This window comes from Acipenser ruthenus, chromosome 9, assembly GCF_902713425.1.
Source record: "Acipenser ruthenus chromosome 9, fAciRut3.2 maternal haplotype, whole genome shotgun sequence".
NCBI lineage: Eukaryota > Metazoa > Chordata > Actinopteri > Acipenseriformes > Acipenseridae > Acipenser > Acipenser ruthenus.
In genome coordinates this window covers 12938766-12953931 of record NC_081197.1, presented here as the reverse complement: position 1 = coordinate 12953931, position 15166 = coordinate 12938766, and the positions used below count along the sequence as shown (strand labels likewise).

Here is a 15166-nt window from a genome sequence, read left to right as displayed (position 1 = left end):
CCCAGAATAACCCTAGTGTCGTTCCTGTGATGCTTGTTCTAAGGTTTCTATGACTACAGTACCTCCAAACAGCTCAAGACAGGAAATGGAAAAATGCGGATCCATTTTGCACTTTGTTGGCTGAATTCATGATGTATTTGTTGATACTTTTCAAAAATGCTATTCTTGATGTTTTTAACAATGGTTTACTGCTTCGTACATTTTCTTTTTGGATTTTCCATTATTTTTTATTTTCCTTTTACAAGTAAACATTTAAAAAAAATACACATTTCCATCTACAGTTGTACAGAAAATAATGTAAAACAGTAAATACTTTCCACAAAATAGAGATAACAACAAGTACGTAAATGAATAAAAAAGCTGAAACACAGTATCATAAAGTAAATCTCCATGACCTACATCAATCATATATACTGTACATGTCAATTTGTGATATGACAGACAGGTATCTCATAATAACTTCACCACAACTGGATAAGCGGTTCTCTAGATAGAACCTATGCAAAAATCGCTTATATCCTCACATTCTGATACTCTCAATAACCTTTGCTATTGCTTAAACATCCTCAGTGGGGACTAAAACAAAACATCTCCAATTTTATGCTACTGCTATAATACATGGTAATGGTAGTAATCAGTTTTGCTCTGGGCCTAGCGTTATATATTACTAACATAATCACTTATTTTCTTTCATGGTACTGCATGCTTAAGGAGGGATGCCACTTATAAATAATGCCCAGAAGGACAGTGAAAATGGAGGTTAGAGAACTTGGAAAATGCTTTTGATTATATTGATCGGCTACCGACAATTGTTTTTTTCTTGAGGGGTGGTGAGCATAATGATTGTGGAGGAGTATCCCCAGGCATGCCTAAGTAAATTCGTAATTTCTAGAACCTACCCAGTGAGGTTAATTTAAAACTGTGAGAAAATTATATCAGGGAAAAACATCTTAATTAACAAATCAAAAACAGAATCTTAGTATTAGGGATTATACAAAAAATTCAGTAGACCTTTCTTTAGAAGGAAAACTGCATTTACCACACTTAACCACCAGGTGGCTTAGTGCACCCTATTAAAATACACTTGTAAGAAATGTCATACTGCAAGAACCAAACATGATTAAACACCATCCTATTTAACCAAGATGCTCTTTAGGGGTACAGAATTGTTATATATAATAATAATAATAATAATAATAAATACACACACTATAAATAATGTAACCTATTACTGTGTAAGACACTTCATTTTACAACGCAATGGTGACCGTTTCTGCAATGGCGACTGCAAAGCATGTTAAATTGAATATTGTACCAGTCTTAGTAGTCACCATTCCAGAAACCGGTTTTGTGGAAGAATGAAGTGTCCTACACTGTCATTCTGAACTGGAAGCGTAGTAAAATTAATATTTGGGAAACCACTACAATTGTGAGATCTGAATGTGGCAAAAGTCTGTTTTGTTCTGTTTAAAGACCGGTCAACCCATAATTGACAGTATATTTGTGTATGTCTTTACATAGACACACACAATAAACAAATATAAATACAAAGAAAAACAACAGCATAAAGCACTCTCTTATTTATTTAGAACACAAAGAACCTCATATTTCTTTTTTGATTTTGACAATGTAAAGCAAACATCACTCTTCCCTCAGAATAAGTTAGTAATACTGTACTACATTCAGTTAGAGCTGCTTTTGTTAAACAACCGATTTCTACATTTAAACTTCTAAAATCATAATTTTTTTTTTTTTTACATACAAAATGGGAAAACATTTGTTCTGTCACACTTCACAAACATTTAAGTGATAAATGTTAGTTTTAATTTAAGACTCCTATTTCAGCTTTAAATGGCTTCATTAGACACAGCATACACCTTCATTACAGCCAACTTACAATTAATTCTCACAAGAAATTCTGGAACGGCTCAAACTGCTCTGATGTGGGACTCCTTGGTTATTTATTTACATATGATTGGCATTCAATGTGTAAAAAGTAACGTTATCAAAAGCAAATATATAAGCCATAAAACTGTGACAATATTTTGCCACAAGGTGTTGCTGAATATACTAAAATGACATATACTAAAGGTAAACAGTTCAGCTTAAAGGGTGAAATACTTGAAATAATATTATAATGTTCACATATCCTGCTGTTAGATGAAGTTAAAGTTGCCCAACTTAAAAGGCTTGTTGGATACTCTTCCCACTGATACAATCTCTCCCTACAGACAGAATGGAAATTGTACTGGATATACTGTACTTCAGAAATATCCCCAAGGAACAATTGTATGTTGTTTGAACAAGTATTTTTCTCCTTCTGAAATATTAAAAACATCACCTTTCACACTTGTAAGGCTATTCAAAGGCTTTTCTATGTTATACACATACTGCAGTAGTTACAGTATAATATATTTATGAAAACATATACAGTATTAATGATGTGTCAGAATAGCTCCTGTAGGCACAAGCATTCATTCCATATGGGATCTTGGGTTTCATAAGCTGCCAATATGCTTTTAGAGCAAACTAGGTTTTCACATTTCAGGTGGGATCACAGGTGCAAGGTTTCTAGATTCAACCTTTAAAACTTTATATCTTGAATATGTAGAACAATACATTGTCGGTTTATTATCCCACACTATGTGTTCTTATACCTCACGTATGCCTGTTTCTGCACTTGAGGACATTAAACAAAGGTGCAACAAGAAGTTTCTGCTGCACATCTCTATTGGCAAGGTTTGTACTGGCCTACTTACAGAAATTCCACCTTGCTAAGGCTTGCACAGAGACAGTCCAGTAAAATAAGATTGGGATTTTAATAAACACGTCAAATATCCACAAGCTCTGAAACAGTAATACATGATTATTAATAACATATAACATGGAATAATAAGCAGTTCAATTAGTATGCTATAATTCGTTACAAATGGTATCGGACCACTTTTTTTTTTTACCTTTAAAAATGCTTACATGTGCCAAATTACATATGCCAAGACTGATTTTACAACATAATTTCAGAAAAATAGTTTGCTTATTCGACCTAAGCAGCGTGGTATGGATTCACCTCATGTTTCCTCTCCCACTGTCTCTTACCCAACTTGTTTTACTTCCCCAGTTGGGATTCAGCCTGTCTCGACTGGCGCATTAGCAAGTGCTGGTGGGTGTTTAGTGATGAATCAGATGAAGAGGCCAGGCTAGACAAGCCCGCCTTTGACAATATGTTTGTAGTCAATATCATACTATTATTCTCAGCAATGGTGATAAAACATCTCTATAGGCTAAAATGTTCCATGGATAACAATAGCCTACGATATTCTTCATAAAATGAAACCTGCCCAGATTAATGACCTACATGCTACATTTTTTTTAGAAAATAGGAACATCATTTCTGTAATTGAATTGTCATCTGGCCAAGAAACTTACATTCTTTATTTTTCTTTCAATACATTTTTGGTTAGTTTTTTCCTTGGTTATATAGCGGGACACTAGCAGATTGGATCTAGATTATTCATTATTCAGGAAGAACAATTAGTAATTCTGTAATTGTGTGTTAGTGCAATATTCTTCATAAATAAACTGGCACAATTTTGTATTTAAACCTAGTAGTACAACTACTTAAACATGCCGTTCCAACATTCAACATGCTAATTAGGATCTCTGCTCCACCACAAACTAACAGTTTTGAACAGGTGCCTAGTGGGCTCTTTTACTGAAGGCCAATTTGGCTCATGTCTTTTCTCTCTTGGTATTCATCTTCTCCAGCAATGATTTGGTGCTATGCCTGAATTTAGGCTGTATGAAATAAAACAGGATTGGATCAAGAACACTGTTCATGCTCGCAAAGGGTCTGGTGCACTTGTAAATGATGGCAAACCTTTCACGCACTTCACAGGCCACTCCTCCTATAGCCCGGATGATCAGATACATAGTCTTGGTCAAGTGGAAGGGGAAAAAGCTGATAGCAAAGACCACCACCACGATTATGATAATCCGGATTGCTTTGTCCTTTTTCTCCCGAACCACTGTACCGGTCATTTCGTTCTTTTGGCATAGGATCCTGGTCATGCAGCAGTAGCAAACTATGATTCCTAAAAAGGGGATCACAAATCCAATGACTGTCAATGCCATTCCATAAGGGAAATACTGAGCGGAGCGAGAGGGTTCACTCAGATCGTAGCACACAGTTCGGTTTCGCTGGGTCCCCGTGGTGGCAAACTCAAAAGTGGGTGCGCAAACGGCTAAAACAATAAACCAGATTACGGCACAGATTATCCAGGCAAACTTCTTGCCACCAGTCTTGTGCCATGTTGTGAAAGGGTGGCAGATACCCATATACCTCTGGAAGCTGATGCAGGTAAGAAACATGATGCTGCCATGCAAATTGCTGTAGAACTGGAAGCGGACAAACTTGCAGGTGAACTCCCCGAAAGGCCAGTAATCTTGCTGGGCGTAGTTGTAGATGAGTAGTGGAAGGGAACAGACGTAAAGCAGGTCCGCTAATGCAAGGTTCAGCATGTAGATGGTTGTCCTGGTCAGGTATTTTCGGGACTGCCATATCTGAACAATGACAGTAAAGTTTAAGGGGAGTCCAATTATAAAGACTATGCTGTAGACGACTGGAAGGAGAATTTGCTTGAAGTTCTCATTGTAGGTGCAGGAACCTATCGGTGCTATGGTAAGGTTATCCATTCAAATTCACTGACTGGCACCTTTTGTGGTACTTCATACAAGCTTCTTAAATCATAACATCCTATGATAAAAAAAAAAAAAGTTAATTAACATGCACAAACAAAAGATACATAACTAGCATCATTTTATCACTATGTAGCATGTGTTGAAGTGTGTCTCTCACAAACTATTACAGGATTACATTTTAAAAGCTAAAACCTCATGCTACTAAAAAAAGCCATATGGCTTTAGATATTGTTATAGCGAGCAAATGGTATGCTGGCAAGTGGCTAGCTGTGATGGGCCAAATTGCCTCTTCACGTTCCCAACATTTATGTTCTTAAGCCAAAGAAAGTGTCAATCATGTTTTATTCCTTTCAACAAATGGCAGGCTGATGAGGATACGGAAGTGGTAAGAATGTTATTGCTTCCCACAGAACTCCAGCAGAACCAGGAAATGACTAGGGCTGCCATTCAGAAGCACCCTTCGTGGAATGTCTGAATGTCCCCAGTCCAATCAAACAGCTTTTATAAAATAAATTTTTACTTTATTGTGTCTATATAATCATAAAACCATAAGAGGAAACATTATTCAGCCATATATTAGCATGTATATCTACTTACTTTGGATAGCCGACTGATTTACATAGCTTTACAACAGTGTTTGATAACTTGCTGTAAACCAATACATTACATTTTGCCATCCAAATACTTATCAGAGAATTTGTCATAACGTCCAACCATGGTCCATGGTGCCAAGATGGTTATTTGGAGCAGGCACCTAATAATCTGAGAATCAAACCCACCTCCTGAACTGCAGCCTAGTGTTTTAACCACTGAGCTGCTCATTCCCTAACCTGAAGTAGAAGTTGGCCAAATGTGTAATCCAGACGGTTTATGGAGTATTTTACGGCAAGAGAAAGCTAACCAGGAACAGTTTAGAGAGCTCATGAAATTAAGCCATTTATAAATTCAGTGTCACGGATTCATGCCAGGAGGCTCATGACAGGCTATGTCCGGTGACAAATTCTTATGGAGCAGCTGCAGATATGAATGTCTTGTCCTGCCAAAGAAAGGCAGCTAATGCACTTTTTAATCTTCCAATCCTTTTTAAATTTGCTTTGGTTCCAAGTTTTCATTATGTTTTTGGTGTTAATAACAATAAGAATCTCCGGGGTCTATTTTATCAACATATCAATTTGCTCCATGAAATGCAGTACTTAAGCAATGTGAACTAACAGGATATACAGTAATGTTACAGAAACCAAACGTATGCTTCCGATCCATTAGCTTGATATTTACAGAATTGCTGTGGTCCCAGTCCTTTCCCCAAAGTAACATAATGACAATGTGATTTGGACATTTTCATAATGCAAGGCAAAATATAAAGTACTGGTGTCACAATAAATCTTCATATTCCACACTACTCTATCGGTTTGAATTGTGTCAATCAATCAATCAATATTTATTTTATATAGCACCTTTCATAGTGGACCACCATGACAAAGCACTTTACAAGAGAGTGAGGAACAATGCATAACACATTAAATACAGTGAAATACTGGGCATAGTGCATTAAATACAACATTAAAAAAACATTAAATATAGGCATAATAATTTAAATAAAAGGCTAGGATGTGAATTCTAAACATTGTGGATGCGTATGTCAAGCAGAATCATACAGAGAAGATGGAGTAAAAAACCTGAAATAGCAATTTAGACAACAGCTAATAAGATACCAGGCTTAGAGTGTATTAAAAGCAAGAGAGGAACAAGTGGGTCTTGAGAGTTGATTTGAAGCGAGCGATTTGGAAAAATCAGACTTGAGGGTGGGTGGTCTTTTAAGGGTGGAGGGAGGTGGCCGTCGAATGGCCGGTGTCTTGTTAAGACAAGGGGGAGAATGTGTAACAGACCAGGGGGAGGAAGGGGAAAAGATGTAATCAAGGAGGGGGCCAAAAGACTACATCCCCCAGAATGCCACTGGAGGGAGCCAGGATGGGGTACACCTGGCTCTAAATAATAAAATGAATGCCACCTGCGTGCAATTAGCAGGCAGGTATTTAAACCAGGACAAATGTTTGTTCTAGGCAGTCTCCTGTCTGGGTGAAGCGAGGCTGTCACAGTGAAGAACACTGTGTGGTTTTAGGAAGAGGTACTGTGTAAACCGTTTTGTGTTTGTAGGTGTTACAAGGGTTTTGTTCTAATCGGTAAACGGCTTAGCTGTCCGATGATAGTCAGGGTCTGGAATTTACAAAAGTTTAGTAAGTACTCCATGTGTGAGTTAGGTTTTTGTTTTTGTTTTCATTTATTTTGATTTCTGTAATTAATAAAAACAGCACAGAAGTGCTATTACACCCTCTTTCTGTGTCTGGGTCAGTATTTTAAAGGGCGAAACAAGCCCGAGCTGCAAGGCTCGTTTACAATTATATATATATATATATATATATATATATATATATATATGACACACACACACACACACACACACACAATGGTTTGCATAAGTATTCAACCCATTTGCTATTGCAGCCCTAAATCAGATCAGGTGCAGATGATTTGTTTGAAAGGTCACAAAATTAGTGAAATGGTTTCAGCCTGTGTGTACTCAAAGTGGTTTAACTTAGATAATTTCCTCAGTTATATAAAGACTTTCAAGCTGCAACTCACATAGTGATCCAACAAAGCAACCATGAAGACCAAGGAGTTTTCGAAACAAGTCAGGGATAAAGTGGTAGAGAGGCACAAAGCAGGAGAAGGGTACAAGAACATTTCAAAGGCGCTGATTATCCCTCTCAGCACAATGAAGTCCATCATTAAGAAGTGGAAGATGCATCATACCACCCAGACACTACCCAGATCAGGTCGCCCTCCCAAACTGAGCAGCCAGGCAAGCAGGAAACTGGTTCAGGATGTCACTCTGAAGCCAGCAATGACCTTGAGAGAGCTGCAAAGTTATGTGTCTGAGGTGGGAGTCAGTGCTCACACATCAACAATAAGCCGGTCCCTACACAAAGCTGGCCTGTATGGATGGGTGGCAAGACATAAGCCATTACTCAAAAAGCCTCATCTTAAAAGCATGTAGATGACACTGCAGACATGTGGAAAAAGGTTTTGTGGTCAGAAGAGACAAAAATTGAACTTTTTTAAAATTCCAAGCGTTACGTCTGGTGCAAGCCCAACACTGCACATCACCCAGTCAACACCATCCCAACTGTCAAACATGGTGGTGGCAGCATCATGTTATGGGGATGCTTCTCTTCAGCAGGGACTGGGAATCTTGTCAGGATAGAGGGGAGAATGTGCAAAGTACAGGCGAATCCTTGAGGAAAACCTGTTTGAGTCAGCCAAGACTCAGAAACTGGGGAGGAAATTCACATTTCAGCAGGACAATGACCCGAAGCACAAAGCCAAAGCCACACTGGAGTGGTTGAACAAGAAGATAATTAATGTTCTTTAGTGGCCCAGTCAAAGTCCTGACTTGAATCCAATCAAATTTATGGCGAGACTTGAAGATTGCAGTCCAGACGATCCCCAACAAACGTATCAGAACTGGAGCAACTTTCCCGTGAAGAATGGGCAAAAATTTCACCATCCTACTGTGCAAAGCTAGTAGAGACCTATCCAAAAAGACTCATAGCAGTAATTGATGCAAAAGGTGCTTCTACCAAGTACTGACTTAAGGGGGTGAATACTTATGCAACCAGTAAATTTCATTTTGTACATTTTCTTTGCAAGTTTTGCTGACATTTAACCTCTTCCTCATATAACAGTGCTCAGTTTAACCACTACAGCTTTGAATAAAATAAGTTTGTTTGAAAAACTGTGAACACATTATTTGTAATTCAACAAAATGTGACATTATTGGTAGGAGATGAACCACTGTACACATACATTTGAAAATTGCAACAAAGCACTGGTGCATGTATTTGTTCTTTAATATCAAACATATCATTAGCCAGCCATTCCATGACAATATTTTTCTAGTAGTATTCTTAAAGTTGTAAGTCCAGCTTTGCTGTAATTGAAATTGGATAGTAGTTTGAGGTCTCATAGGTAAGATTAATGTAATCATCTCGAAGAGTGAAATACTCTGTATTAATTCAACACTCATCTTGACAGAAATTGGATTCAAATTAAGGAAGCGTTTGTCTTCTAAACCAACTCCTGCATGCCTGCACACTCAAATACAGTATCCTGTTCCAGCAGTTGCAGTTTCTTCAGCCTGTGCAGCAATGTAAAAGTAATGAAATTCCAATTGAAATCGTCATTGCAATACCTCAGCTTATACAGTCACGGTAGGATTTTCTCTCCTATTATTATTAACAATACATTCACTGCAATGCCTTAATATGCTAAAAGCCTAATAGTCCTGCTTGATATAATACATGTAGGCTAGGTCATACAGTTTAGTGCAGGTTATCTTTCTTACTAAAGTTGTTTTTGCCTAATTCAGTGTACTTTCAATGATGGTAAACACGCAGGGTTAAATTCTCAAAGATTAAAAAATAAATGCTTCCAAAAATGTGAATAAATCTTAAAAAAAAACAAAAACTGTCTAAACTGAAGAATCTTTCATGAACTACAAACTTTTATTTTGGACAAAACCACAAAAAAGTCCATAACAAAATCTTCCTTAAAGTATAATACAGTTGTGTCCTACAGGTTATACCGTATGTATAATACAAAAATAGATTTATAATAAATGCTCTAAAGATACATAATTAAATTGCAATATATTGGGAAAATATGGTGACATGTTTCAGTATACTGGAAAATATATGCAGTACAAAATAAGCTTTCCTACATTATACAACTATACTTGGATATATTTGCAGTTTGTATATTTTTCCAAATATATTTTCAGTTGTGTAAATCATATTAGAAATATGTATACAAGTATATTTCACAATATAATTTATTCAGCTTTAAAATAATATATATATATACATACTATTACTAAAATAATATGAACTAGGATGCAACAAGTTAGGATTATAACAGGTTATATCTTCAATAACATAATAGCGCAAGGACAGAGCATTAGCCTAGGTTCTAGTATCGTGTTGCTTAGATCAGGCAAGTTCAGTGCATAGTAGGAGGGGTAGATCATGAAATCTGCTGTACAAGTGCAGTCTAAACAGGTTGTGGCTAATTGTTAGTTTCACTTCACTATACGTTTGTTTTTACAGAACTTTACAGAACCAACCACCACATCTGGTGCAATTATGTCTGTCGCTTTGAATACTGCACAAGGAAAGCTTTGTTCCACCGAAAATAAAAAAAGGGATCTGCGGTGCTGCTTCTAAATATTTACACAGGATTCACAATGACATTACTTTTCCATTGCTTTTCTTCTACTGTTAAACCTAGGGGTTAAATTTGAACCCCCTTTGATTTTGGTAATAATTGTGCAGGGTTGTTAATTGAGTTTTACCTGCTTTCACATTCACTTCTGAAAACAGTAAGGCTGTATACTAGGAAAACTGTTACTACAGCATGCACGTGTCACATCACATGTCTGTGTGGTTAACTGTCAAATTTGGTACGGTGGTTTTTAAATAACTAGCGCAACAAGAGATAAATGATAAGTGCACAATTTTAAACGCCACTCCCCACAAAAAGGTATTTGGTGAATAAAACATACCTTGGCAGGCATTACACTTACAATGGTGTCTTTATATTAATTGTGAAAATGTGGTTTAAGATCACTCTACAGTCTACTACCACTGCTATATACAAATTATATTAAAATTAAGCTACAGGCAATACAATGCAGAATTCTGTTCACAGTGTGGGCTGAGTTGAGGAATTTAAAACTAACCTCTCTATTTGTAAATTATTACTATATATTCAGCCAATCGAAAGAAAAGAAAAAATAAATAAACATAGCTGCTTAAATAAAAGGTTAAAATCCTTTAACTTTTTTGCCCAAGGCTGGAATGAAAAATCAAATTTCGTGTTAACTACATTTTTTGTCAAGCGAGAGTTCACAATATGCCTTTCGTAGAAAAAATAAATCTGTAGATGGCTGTCTACAGCTCTTTTTTGTATCATTGTACTTGGAGTTTAGCAAACCTGACTAACATTGTTTCTATGGGAAACCTGAATGAGCTCAGGTTTGAAGATCTCCACATAAATAACACAGATAGTCTCTTGAAGATCAGGACAAATTGACCAAAATACCTAATGTTTTTCATATAGAACCAATGTCAAAGCCAGACAGCTGAGCCAAGTTGCCCCAGTAAATGAATGCTGGCATTTGATCGACTTAAAATCAAATTAAATATGCACATACAAATGTTTTAACTCTTACTTAAAACAGCTGTATACCAATAATTAACAAAATCTATTTGTCAGTTATTTTTTGTAATAATTAAAAGCACATACTGTATAGCTACAAATGCCTTTTGTATTGGGTTTCTGATGCTCTAATGCCGAGATTGTTTAAATATATTTTATAATGTACTGCAAGCACATGTCTGTTTTGTCAATGATGGAGTATCCACTAATTGAAGTATCATAATGCACATTGGTATAACTGTTCAGTATTCAGTTAGAATACTCGCTAGGATGTGACTTTGTTACTTTCACTTCACTATATGTTCGTTTTTATGGAACTTTGCAGAACCAACCACCACATGTTGTGCAATTATGTCTATCACTTATGTCAAAACTGCACAAGGAAAGCTCAGTTCTGTCTAAAAGAAAAAGGGACCTACATTGCTACTTCAGTACAGCAGGTTTCATGATGACATTACTTTTCACCTACTGTTGAACACAGGGGTTAATGTTGAACCCCCTTTGATTTTGATAAAATTTGGGCAGGGTTGTTAATTGATTTGGTGAGCATACATGCCTAACTGAAATGTATGTTATCTAGTTTATATAAGGGTTGCTTGACACTAAGCCAAATTAAATGCTTCATACACAAGGAGACGGCATCAGTATCTGCCAAGGTCTGAAAGACATGAACCTAGTAGAGCGACAGGAGCCGTTGCCGAGATACACAGCATAACTTTCAAATTCGAAAGGTTCTGAACAATGTAATGTTTCCAAAACAAAAAATGGTTATATCATCACTAATCCAATGGAGAGAAAAAAAAAAAAAAATGTTTTTATCATGCAGACTCAAGTAAAACCAAACAAATGTCCTAGTCCAGTAGATGTAAGTATTTTTTTGCTTATGATTGAGTTGGTGTTTAAAGTTAAAAACACACTTCTAGAGAGTAGCAGAGGCATGGCTTTAGTGGAATAAACTAGTGCCTGCACAAACAGAGGATCCTCATAATTGTGGATTGTAATAATTTGCAAAACTTGTATAGGACAAAACACTTATACCAGAATGCTGGTCTATAGGAGTCTATGATCAAAGCACTGTGTTGACCATGTAAGACAGGCATATTTAATGCATAAGGGTGCACATTTTACTCAAATTATTTGCATGCATTTTTATAAAGACTACATTTGTAATCATCTTATAATTGTAGTCATATGGTGCCAAACCAAGCTGTACTGACATTTATCATTTGTGTATCACATGCTTTGCAGTAACCATTGTATACTGAAATATATTCCTTACTGTAATAGCAAACTGTTTTGCTTTGAAAGAACAATCACCCCTAGAATTGGTACAGTATTGCTGGCTCATGATTTAAGAATTTATGAAATGTCACATGTGCACTTACAGTAAATAACACACACACACACATCTTTTTCTTATATGTGGGCATTTTCTTTCCATTAAGTTTCCTAACTCGTATTATTCTAGACATGGAATTGCAGTAAAGTGACGCTTGTAGCACATGAAACTATAAAAATAAATAATAATAATAATAATTCAGAGCACTAAGAAACTATGGATCTAATTGAAACTGCTTACCACCAGTATCTGCTAAAAATCTGGTGGAGTTTCCTGGAGACTGTGTAGAAAATTGAAATCTGGTCATTGTGACAGGGTGCCCACCCCTTGTATGTATTTTATTTATGTATGATGATTATTATTATTGTTATTACTAAATTGTATTTGTGTGCGGATGGACGAAAGCCGTCCGACATTATTATTTATTATTTGAGACCAGCGAAAAGCTGGTCTTAAAAAGTGTAGCTGGCGTGGATGGGATTAAATCCCCATCCTGATAAAACCCATGAGAAAACGTTTACATTTTTCAGAAATTGGAGACTTAAATGTTATTATAAAAACAGTGATGGTACTAATTCAGATGGGAATTCTAATAGTACTTTTCTTTTCTAGATAGCCTTAATGATTTGGGTCCTCTTAATTCTAATGTATTCCTTGCTACTTTTGATGTCTCCAGTTTGTATACTAATGTACCTCATTCAGATGGTCTACTGGCAATTAAATATTTTTTAGATCAATGTCAGATTTTCCAACTGAATTACTTCTTAATTTTGCAGAATTAGTATTAACTAAAAATTATTTTCTCTTTGAGGATCAATTCTATTAGCAAAGTCAATGTACTGCTATGGGTGCAACAATGGCCAGACTATGCAAATCTTTACACGCGGAGTGCCTTTACTGGATGCGCCAATCGAGAGCCCCTTAAGATTTGTTTTTAATACATTTCTTTGTTTTACATAATCACTTTTGAGCATATTCATATTCTTATTCCCAGACCCTTTGGGATTGCCCTTTTAGTGTGTATTGGATGTGCAGAGGAAATGTATAAATACTGGTGCATGTCATTAGGTTCACAGAAGAGGTCAGTCTCAATTTAATCTTCAAGTTTTACCATGGCATCTAAAAATTATATTTCTTTTCTTGTCCATTGAAGGTCCACCTTAATATTGCTGTGTATTTCATTTGCCATTTTATGAAACTGGAAAAGAGATTCTTCTCCACGTGTCCAAACCCCAAAAATATCATCTACAAACCAAATGTATTCTAAAGGTTCTCTTTCTGATTTTCTAAGCAATTGTTCTTCTCATTTCCTCATAAAAACATATTGGCTAGTGCCGTCTTCAGTGAACTAAGTATTGTAATTGATAAATATACCCAAACACAATTCATTAACACATTTATAAATTGGAAGCCAGTGTGGCAAAGTGAACGCTAAGCAAACCAGCTACTAGATTATTGTTATTTACAAAATGTCACAATATATTGTTAAACCATTAATATTCTGCACATAGGGACTTACCAGCGAATACAGACCTGTTTGGCCACCTTTGGCTCATTACTGCATAGTTATACAAACAGAAATACCTTCCTACATAAAGACCTACAGGATCATGCTGGGTATATGACCAACATCATTTACGTGTTGATCACTGAAATTGTGTTACAGCAAGACAATTCTTGACTATTTCTTATTCCAATGTAATCATTTTATTACAACCTCACAAAGAAACTTGATGACAAAGAATGGTTGTAAAAGGGTGATGACTTGTATAGTTTTTAATTTCTTATACAGCCCTATACAACTTAGTAATGCGTGTTTATGAAACTCCCATAAAATGGCACTTTCTTTCAATATTACACAAATCATCACACGTACATACTTTCGATAGGTTTTAGAACGTTTTACTACGTTCAGTATTTTTATATGTAACTTTGTGTACGCTGCTAAGATTCACATTTTTTGAATGTTTGGTTCCATCTACAATGGTAAACTTTCTCATCATAGAAAAACAATAGTAACAGCATTTTGTATAGCTTTAATTCAAATATACAGACATGTCCCTGTACTTCCCTATTTAACTAAAACATAACTATCCAGTTATTAAAAAAAAAAAAGCTTAATGAAAAAGTAATTCATACATGCATATTTTCAGTAGATAAACACGGTTCAGTCTTATTACTGTTCATTTTATTTGTAAAGATTAAAGTTTAAGTTTAGTTTACACACATAAAAAAACAAACAAACATATGTACAGTGCTTACCTCAAACGGTGTCCTAAAAAAACCGTAAGTATTTACTACGGTTCCCTTTCCAATGAACCCGTTTTTGTTTTGGTGTTGAAACTTTCAAACAAAAGTAGAGCACGCTGTAGGCGACGCTTGTGTATTATTAAAAAAAATATATACGACTAGATAAAAAAAAGCAACTTTGCGTGATTTGACTATAATGATTATTACGCTTACTGTCTTGTTTATAGCCAACGATTACGGTGGTTTTCGTTTTAGAATTACACAGACAGCCTACTTTACAGTTCTGATATTTGAAACCGCACGCTCGTGCTTCACATAACGTAACATAAAAGCTCTACTCCGACTGTGAGGCGTATGGAGGACCTGTCCCTCTGCTCCAATCTTTCAACAAGGAGAACAGTGACGTAACAGCTACCGCAGAATTAGAATTGCGCATGCATTTGTAAGGTTAGTAGAGACCCATTCTGAATTTTTTTTGATGAGTGCTGGGGTTGATATAACGATGCTCTGCAATAGCTGTTTAACCTTCCTAAAAAGCACTGGCAGACAAACGAATAAAGTAAAAACTAAATAAATTATTAAATAAAAAAAACGTGCATTTAACAA

At 35.9% G+C, this 15166-nt stretch overlaps 1 protein-coding gene across 1 annotated transcript; it reads right to left on the bottom strand.

Moving 5' to 3' along the window:
- Positions 1-200: 200 nt before the first annotated feature.
- LOC117405999 (P2Y purinoceptor 3) lies at positions 201-14956 on the bottom strand. Its single transcript, XM_034009629.3, has 2 exons — positions 14573-14956; positions 201-4753 (listed from the first exon to the last, which is right to left on the bottom strand). Exon 2 carries the CDS (start codon positions 4690-4692, stop codon positions 3730-3732), a length of 963 nt encoding a protein of 320 aa, XP_033865520.2. The 5' UTR covers positions 4693-4753; positions 14573-14956; the 3' UTR covers positions 201-3729.
- Positions 14957-15166: the final 210 nt, after the last annotated feature.

Excerpts from the sequence above, each read along its gene's own strand:
- LOC117405999 (XM_034009629.3), bottom strand. The coding sequence starts at position 4,692 with ATGGATAACCTTACCATAGCACCGATAGGTTCCTGCACCTACAATGAG.